This window comes from Andrographis paniculata, unplaced genomic scaffold, assembly GCF_009805555.1.
Source record: "Andrographis paniculata isolate CXL003 unplaced genomic scaffold, ASM980555v1 Contig35END, whole genome shotgun sequence".
Lineage (NCBI taxonomy): Eukaryota > Viridiplantae > Streptophyta > Magnoliopsida > Lamiales > Acanthaceae > Andrographis > Andrographis paniculata.
In genome coordinates this window covers 3,556,126-3,565,828 of record NW_026137568.1, presented here as the reverse complement: position 1 = coordinate 3,565,828, position 9,703 = coordinate 3,556,126, and the positions used below count along the sequence as shown (strand labels likewise).

General features: G+C 36.1%; 1 protein-coding gene across 1 annotated transcript; it reads left to right on the top strand.

The window, feature by feature from the left end:
• The first annotated feature begins 4,895 nt into the window (after positions 1-4,895).
• On the top strand, positions 4,896-6,645 carry LOC127249220 (chalcone synthase). Its single transcript, XM_051271927.1, has 2 exons — positions 4,896-5,221; positions 5,354-6,645. The coding sequence occupies exons 1-2, from the start codon at positions 5,044-5,046 to the stop codon at positions 6,346-6,348; spliced, it is 1,173 nt and encodes a 390-aa protein (XP_051127884.1). The 5' UTR covers positions 4,896-5,043; the 3' UTR covers positions 6,349-6,645.
• Positions 6,646-9,703: the final 3,058 nt, after the last annotated feature.

Genomic DNA, 9,703 nt, shown 5'->3' with positions numbered 1-9,703 from the left:
TTTTTGTAAATATTCATAAATTAGATTGTGTTATATAATAATGTTCTTTTATGGTTAATTTTAGTCTTAACATTGTATTGTGGGGTTCGAAATAGAAGTGGCGACCTAATGATGCATTGTGGCTGTAGCATTTTCAGTATGAGTCAAGTGGGGGTGTTACATCAGTCATCTTTATTTGAATAGTAAAAATTTTGACTTTGAATAGTTGTATTATGTGATATAAATAGGTGTTAATGTGATGTTTTGAATGTAAAATTGATTTTTAGTATAATATAAAAAATGAAAAATAGGTGTTTGATTTGATGTTTTTGGGGGAAAATTTTTGGATGAATAGTAGAATTTCGGTAAAATTCTTCAAACGAACAATTAATGAATTCACTCTCGTCTTAGGACTCCATGTTAATTATGCAAAATATGTTTGCCATGCGCAAACTTCATGCCAATACTACTGGTGAGTTAGCGGCCATCTTTACTATTCGGTTTGTTTTAGATCTATCTAATTATTTGGGTTTTTCCTATTATACATGGCCGATGCTCTAAGCGTCACTTCTAGCCATTAATCGACATAATTCAAAATAAAATATATACATGAATAATAAAATTTTATAAAATGCAAATGAGATAAATATATATATATACTTATCTATGATTAGTATAAATTGTTGAGATATTTTAGATATTCAGATTTAGTAGATTTATATCTAGATTTGATTTTATTCATAGATTAGATTACTTAGATTTGAGTCTATCGAGTCTATTTTGTATGACCTATATATAGGCTCCTTATTTTGACGATAATAAGACAATCTCATTATTTTCCCCCAAAATTTCTAACATGGTATCAGAGCATGGTTTTCCAAAACCAAAACCCTAGTCGTCGCCGCCGCTGTTCGCCGTCCATCGTCCGCTCTTCTCCGGTTGTCGTTTTTCTTTCGGTCGCCGCCTCCTGCTTTGTTCCTTACGTCGTGGTGTGGTTGGTTTTGTCATCGGAGTTTATCTCGTTTTGCGACTGCTACCTATTGGATTATTCGATCTACTTTTTTTTTTTGGGCTTTGATTTCGTGATTCAGATATTTTTATATGCTTTTTTTGTTATGGAGCGTATGGACGTTCATTTACCTATTACTACTATCTTGTCCGGCGATAATTATGATCTTTGGATGCAGTCTATGAAAAGTGTCTTGATTGGTAGGAAGTTATGGCGAATTGTCACTGGCGATATCCGACCACCTGTCTCTCCATCTCCTTTTGTGCATGTTGATCCCACCTCTCGGGAGCATGAAGATTATGTTGCCAAATTGGAAGATTGGGATAGTAAGAATCATCAGATTCTTACTTGGTTGCGCAATACTTCTGTACCTGCGATTCAGGTACAATTGACTCCTTTTGATACTGCAAAGGAGGCATGGGATTTCCTCGTTGCTCGTTTTCAGACTACAGGTCTTGCTCATTATTATCAACTTTGGACCACAATGAGCTCCGCCCGACAGCAACTTGGTCAGTCTGTTAATGAATTTCTTGCTCAGGTTCAGCCTATTCGTTATCGTCTCCGGCAGTCACAAATTAGTCAGGACCATCTTGACCTTATTCAGATCTTGATGGCCCTTCGACCTGAATATGAGGCTGTTCGTGCCTCACTCCTACATCGACATCCATTGCCTACTATTGATACTGCCATTCAGGAGATTACTTTTGAGGAGACCCGTCTCCAATTGGCTAAGACACCGAATTCTGATTCTGCTTTAGCTGTGTCTCGCCAGTCCCGATCTGCTCGTACTGGATGTCGAGTTTGCAAATCTCCTGATCACACTTGGTCTACCTATCCGAAGATTGAGTGCCACTCATGTCGTCTGCATGGCCATATTGCTCCGGTCTGTCCTACAAGATCTTCAACATTCAGGTAGTTCTGCTCCTAGACATTCCGGTAGCTTTGCTCCCAAACCTCGGGAGCCTAGTGGGTCTTCTTCGACTGCATTTTCTACGATTACGGCTGTTACTACTGATAAGACTCAGCATGTGCCTTACAATCCTCACGACATAGAAACCATCATCAAATAGGTTAAGCAAACCAATTCTGCTATGTCTACCACTCCAGGTACATCTACTTGGTATTTTGATTCTGGTTGTTGTCACCATATGACCTCTAACCCTCATAACTTGACCTATATGTCCCATGTCTCCCATTTACCACCCATACATACTGCCAATGGTACTATCATGCATATTACCCACACCGGTCTTGCGTCCTCCCCTTCCTTATATCTTCCTGATACATATTGCATCCCTGACTTAGCCTTAAATCTTATCTCTATTGGTCAATTAGTTGAACAAGGTCTTACCGTTACATTTTCTTCTGGTGGTGTGCAGGTTCAAGATTCTCAGACGGGTCAGCTTCTCGGGACGGGACGCAAAACGGGTCGGTTATTTGAGCTTGAGTCTCTTCATACCTCCTGCACATATCCCCGCTCTGCAGATCTTACCTCTGATTCCTTTAGTCTTCATTGGCATCTTCGCCTAGGTCATGCGTCTTCCAGTAAGCTCCAGTCACTTCATATTAAAGGTCTTTTAGGTCCAGGTCGTTTTGAGTCTTTTAAGTGTGTCGATTGTCAACTTGGCAAACAACCTACTCTTAGTTTTTCAGAAAGTTCATCTATTGCTACTGAACCTTTTTCTTTAGTCCATTCTGACATTTGGAGTCCTTCTCCTGTTGCTTCCGTCAGTGGTTTTCAGTATTATGTTATATTTATTGATGATTTTTCACGATTTACTTGGATTTATTTTTTGAAAAATCGTTCTGAATTACCTCTCAGTTTTCTCAGATGATTCACACTCAATTCTCCCGTCCTATTAAAGTCCTTCATACTGATAATGCTTGTGAGTACAATACGTCATCATTTTTGCAGTTTTTATCTAGTCAGGGTACCTTGGTACAGCGTTCCTGTCCTTATACATCCCAACAGAATGGGCGGGCAGAACGCAAACATCGTCACATTCTCGATACTGTTCGTGCCCTCCTTTTTGCTAAGTGTCCTGATCGTTTTTGGGGGGAAGCAGCCTTAACTGCTGTTTACAGCATTAATCGGTTACCCTCGTCAGTCTTCCATGATATCAGTCCCTTCGAGCGTCTATTTGGTCAGTCTCATGATTATAGTTTATTCCATCCATTTGGTTGTGTGTGCTTTGTCCTCCTTCCTCACCATGAGCAGACAAAGCTTCAACCTCGAGCTCGTTTATGTTTTTTTTTTTTTGTTATGGCGACGAACACAAGGGTTATAGATGTTGGGATCCTATTTCTAATCGGTTGCGCATATCTCGTCATGTCACCTTTTGGGACCGCACATATTTCTCCACCTTATCCAAGTTTAGCACACCGTTTCACTCATCTTCTCCCTTCTTTTCGTCTTCTCTCTCCGTTCTCTTCCCAGACACCTCTTCCTCTTCTTCACCACAGCTCATTGATCAATCTGTCTTGTCACCGTCTTACATATTCTTCGTTATGTGAAAGGTACTCTTCTGCATGGCTTACAGTTCTCCTCTAACTCCTCTTTGACTCTCAGTGGTTATTTAGATGCTGATTGGGCTGGTGATCCCACCGATCAACGCTCGACCACTGGTTTCTGCTTCTTCCTGGGTGATTCTCTCATTTCTTGGTGCAGCAAGAAGCAAACTTTAGTTTCTCGCTCAAGTGCCGAGTCAGAGTACCGTGCTCTTGCTGACTCTACTTCAGAACTTTTATGGCTTCGACGGCTACTCACTGACCTTGGTGCCCCTCAGCCATCTTCTACGGCTCTTCACTGTGATAGTCAGAGTGCTATGAAGATGGCCCATAATGATACCTTCCATGAGCGCACTAAGCATATTGAGTTTGACTGTCACTTTATTTCGACAACATGTTGTCAATGAAGTAGTTCATCTCATTCCAGTATCTTCTGAAGATCAGACAACAGATATCTTTACCAAATCTCTTCTTCCAGGCCGTTTCCGATTACTCTTGGACAAACTCAAGTTGGTCACTACTGCCCTATCTTGAGTTTGAGGGGGGATGTTGAGATATTTTAGATATTCAGATTTAGTAGATTTATATCTAGATTTGATTTTATTCATAGATTAGATTACTTAGATTTAAGTCTATCGAGTCTATTTTGTATGGCCTATATAAAGGCTCCTTATTTTGACGATAATAAAACAATCTCATTATTTTCCCCCAAAATTTATAACATAAATTAATTATATAAAACATGAAAAGTAATATATATACATACAGACAAGAGGTAGAAATAAAAGTTTTTGTATGAGTTTATATAACTCTAAGTATTTAATTTTTCTTTTTTTTTTTTCTAAAAAAAAAAAGAACTAAGAATACAATGTCAAATTAAATCGAACTCATAATAATCACTTTTTTCTTTTTGTCTAAATCACAACTAATTATACTCGTCATTTATATGTTTTGTTTTTTATTATATAATATAATTATTTTATTGGGGGGGGGGGGGGGGGGGGGAATGGGGGTTGTAATCGAATCACATGCATGGTCTAACAAACCAGATATGTTCAAATTCACAACCCAAACTGAGCACACCAAACATGTTCCAATGAAGCCGAAACAAATAAAAAAATTCATATATGGAGATCCCCAATGGGCGGATGTCTATAATGTTTTAATTAACTTAATAATTTTTTACAGTAAAGATTAAGAGATACGATGCAGCGACGGTTGTAGGTTGCGCCACGTGGCAGGGGCACTCCCCACTCTAAAAGTTGTTGCCATCGTCTAACTATGCGTTGCTCACCACGTGATCTCAGCTACCAAACCCTCTCTGCTCTCCCACACACACCCGCACGTATACATATACATATACATATACTATACATATATATATATATATATATATAGCCCTCCCTTCCTCACTCCCCACGGCAAAGCAGCAACCAAACTACAATCATCATATCCATACATACAGTCATCTAAGCTCATCTGTCTGACATTGTTAACCAATAACTACTTTTCATTTACAAATTTGTCGTGGAATCCATCGATCGAAGATGATGAGCGTTGAGGATATCAGGCGGGCACAGCGGGCAGAGGGGCCGGCCACCATCCTGGCCATCGGCACCGCCAACCCGCCCAATTGCGTCTACCAGGATGACTACCCTGATTACTATTTCCGCGTCACCAACAGCGACCACATGACGGATCTTAAGCAGAAATTCAAGCGAATGTGTAAGTACATATATATATATGTATATGATTAATTATTTAATTAGTTAGAGGAGGTTTGGTTTCATTTGCATGAGTGGCTTTACTTTACGTGTGTAATTTAATTTGAATTCTTTCTTTGTTTTTTTTTTATAGGCGAAAAATCGATGATCAAGAAACGTTACATGCACTTAACGGAAGATCTCCTGAAGGAGCACCCCAACTTCTGCGAGTACATGGCGGCGTCGCTGGACGCCCGGCAGGACATCGTGGTGGCGGAGATTCCCAAGCTGGGGAAGGAGGCGGCGGCGAAGGCCATCAAGGAGTGGGGGCAGCCCAAGTCGAAGATCACCCACGTCATCTTCTGCACCACCAGCGGCGTCGACATGCCCGGCGCCGACTACCAGCTCACCAAGCTGCTCGGCCTCCGCCCTTCGGTCAAGCGCTTCATGATGTACCAGCAGGGCTGCTTCGCCGGCGGCACTGTCCTCCGCATGGCCAAGGACCTCGCCGAGAACAACGCCGGCGCACGTATTCTCGTCGTCTGCTCCGAGAACACCACCATCACCTTCCGGGGGCCTAACGAGGGCCACCTCGACAGCCTGGTTGGGCAGGCGCTGTTCGGCGACGGGGCGGCCGCCGTCATCGTCGGCTCCGACCCCGTCGTCGGCGTGGAGCGGCCGCTCTTCCAGCTGATCTATGCGGCGCAGACCATCCTCCCCGACAGCCAGGGCGCCATTGACGGGCACGTCCGGGAGGTGGGGCTGACCTTCCATCTCCTCAAGGACGTCCCCGGCCTGATCTCCAACAACATCGAGAAGAGCCTCAAGGACGCCTTCGACCCGATCGGGATCTCCGACTGGAACTCGCTCTTCTGGATCGTGCACCCCGGCGGGCCAGCGATTCTGGACCAGGTGGAGGAGAAGCTGGGGCTCTCGCCGGAGAAGATGGAGGCCACGAGGCACGTGCTGAGCGAGTACGGGAACATGTCGAGCGCCTGCGTGCTGTTCGTGCTGGACCAGATGAGGAAGGCCTCCACCGAGAAGGGGGCCACCACCACCGGGGATGGCCTCGACTGGGGAGTGCTCTTCGGGTTCGGGCCGGGCCTCACCGTCGAGACGGTAGTCCTGCATTCCGTGCCGACCAACTAGCGACCGACCCTGCCTTGCCAGCTGGATTTGTTTCTTTGTTTCATAGTATAATTATTATAATCTGTATTATTATATAATAATAATCATAATATATATGCCTGCCTGCCTGCCGGTGATGGAAGAAGATTTGGCTTCAATGGAGATGGACGGGTAAGTACTGTGTTGCTGCTTAATGATTTTAATTATTATTATTACATATGTTACGCAAAATCCTTGTACTAAGTGAGCAAGTATATTTATTGTTTCCGCTGTTTCAATGAACTGATGAATTGAATAAATTGGGGGTGAGGATCTCAATGTTTATGACTACTTTTAATTTCATTTTACGTTTTCATTCTATAATTCTCAACTATTGCCTAGTGCACTTAACAACTTTATATTTATTTTTTTTATCTTATATTAATTAGCATTAAAATATTTTTATATTTAGATAATTTTTTATATCAATCTCATTATACTCTCTCCGTCCCATAACGAAGTATTCATTTTTTCCATTTTAATCCGTCCCATATTAACATATCCATTTTCGTTTTTAGTAACCGTAGTATCTACCTAACATTACAAATACTCTTACAACTTACAATATATTAAACAAATGTCATTACTTTTATATCACACATACTAATAAGGTTATTTTAATTATTTCTACTTTATTTCTACTATATCCCAATATAATACTAATATTTCTAAAACTATGTGCAAAAAGCAAATGAATATTTACTTATGGGACGGAGAGAGTAATAATTTTATAAGATATTAATAAAAAAAATTATTTCTTTTAATTTGTATTATGTTTTGATATAATAATTAATATTAAAAATTTAACACGCAAAAATCAAGTGTAAATTTTATAAATGGACAAAGGTAGTAATATTTCTTAACAAATTGTATTATTTATCTCACATAATATCACATGCAATTTTCCAAATCAAAAGGGAAAATCAAACTTCAATAAAGAAATCCCATACGCATACATAATATATTGTTTGTCTTTAATTTATTGTATTTGTATTTTTTTATTATTATTATTTTGATGACGTGAAAACAGCACCTGCTACTCTTCGAGTGCACTTTAGTAAATTCTCAGGAAAACTTAATATTCTGCCAGTAGAATCTGATAAAAAAAAATTACATTAGGTGAATTATATGTACAGATGACCTAAATGCCTACCCCTAGATTATACCTTAGGCTATGTTATACATCAGGCTTACCGGTGTGTTCTTTTATAAAAAAAAAAATGCACTTACGTTTTTCCAATATATTACATATATTTATTATTTTTTATAGTTTCTACATAATTTTTTATATTTCAAATAAAAAAAATAAAAAATATCCATTCACAAAACAAAGCCACCAACCGGTGTGCCCATATTTTTTGCTTAAAATATTCTGCTGGGCCCTCAGGATCCCGTCTTTAACATCCTCGCTATACATACATACATTCAATTAATACTACAGTCCGCCCCTAATATTTATATATTTTTTTTTTTTGTTTTTGAAATTCATATATATACATTTTTCTTAATAAGTATCAATCATATCATAAATTATGATATTTCTAATTTTATATTTAGATACAATTAATTCATATCATGAAATTTTAATAAGACCAAAAATATAATTATATAATTAAATATTATTAATTATAATTAAATATTAATATTTCTCAATTGTATAGCAAAAGCAAATGCCTAATTTAAAAGTGAAGAGCATTATTACTTTATGGAAATAAATCTATACTAATTATAGCTGATATATATCATATTACAAAAAAAAAAAAAAAAAAAAAATCGATAGAATAACATTCGTATGATATATTTTAAATTTAATGTTAACAAAAAAATATCAAAACTTATTTTTTAGTTACATATTATTACATAATTCCAATCAAGCATAATTATTAGTATAGAAGAAATATCTTTTTACATGAAATATAGAAAATTGTGTAGATAATATAACAATAATAAAGATGTGTAATATATTAATATTTTTAAAAATATATATATAAAAAAAATAAAAATAATCAACATTAAAATAGAAGCACACTATTTCATCTTTTAAAAACTTCACATAAAATTACTTTTTAAAACCAAAAATAAAATAAAATAAATTTCAAAAGAATAGACCTCTTCGTTTGCTTGTTGATTATGTAGTATATTTTTAGTATATTCAATATTTATGATTGTCTATAATATATATACTCATTCCATTCTTGTCTAAAGTATCTATTTGGATTTATGTTCTTGTCTAAAGTATCCGTTTGGATTTTTATAGTAATTTTTTTCAAAAATAGTATTATATTGGTGAATAGAAATATATCAGATAGTTTTAATATTTTTGTCTTTGTATAGTAATGATATTTGTAATTTATGTAAATACTAAAGATATTTTAGTATTAATATATTATTACTTTTTCTATAATAAGAAAAATATAGTTTTGAATAAGATAAACAAAAATGATAAAAATTTTACGTTTCATTGAGATGAAATAAGATTATTTTCTTTTAAAAATTTTTTTTTATACAACTATCTAAGAACTAAAATAATTAAATAAAATCATCAAATAAACAAACTATTATTTTTATACTTTTTTGCAATTATTTTTTTTAAATATTAAAAATTAATTATTTTTTATATTATGAAATAATTGTAAAAAATATTTTTGTTGAATTATAAATATATATTAAATAATTTTAACAAAGAAGTGAGAATAATAATAAAATATGACCTACAATATGACTATATTGAAAACATGGTCGTGAAATGACCTAAAACATGACTGTGTTAAGAACAGAGTCATAAACATGGGCAGGTACATGGTTGTGTTCAGGACATAGACATGAAAAAAAGATAGGAACACGGTCATGTTCAGAAGTGCAGGGTAATTAACACGTCGGTGGCGGTGTTGGCTGCTTGGGAAATCGTCGTGTCTAAGAGTCTCATTTACTTTTTGCTTGTTAATCTAAGGGTCTCACTTATTTTTTTCCGTGTTGATATTCGAATAATAATTATTATATGAAAATATAGTACAAATTAAGATAAAATGACAAAAATACTTTTATTAGTATCTTATAATACTATTATAATGACATTTATGCAAAAGATTATACAAATATAAGAATATTTTTAATATTAAATATAATGATGCAAAAGATAAATAATACCCTTAAAGCTGGACAAATGGAGTATTTTATATTGTGTATGTAAAAAATAAAATACTTTTTTCGTCTAAATTAAATATATTTTTAAAAATCTTCGTTAATTCAACTCAAAGACAAAAGTAATCATATTTAACTATAAAAAACCCATTATTTTTTACAAAATAATCTTCATTTGTTTTTTACTCTCAAAGAT

Bases quoted from the DNA above. Each gene is read 5' to 3' on its own strand.
- LOC127249220 (XM_051271927.1), top strand. From the start codon at position 5,044: ATGATGAGCGTTGAGGATATCAGGCGGGCACAGCGGGCAGAGGGGCCG. The intron at 5,222-5,353 runs GTAAGTACATAT...TTTTTTTTATAG, and splicing joins GCAGAAATTCAAGCGAATGT to GCGAAAAATCGATGATCAAG.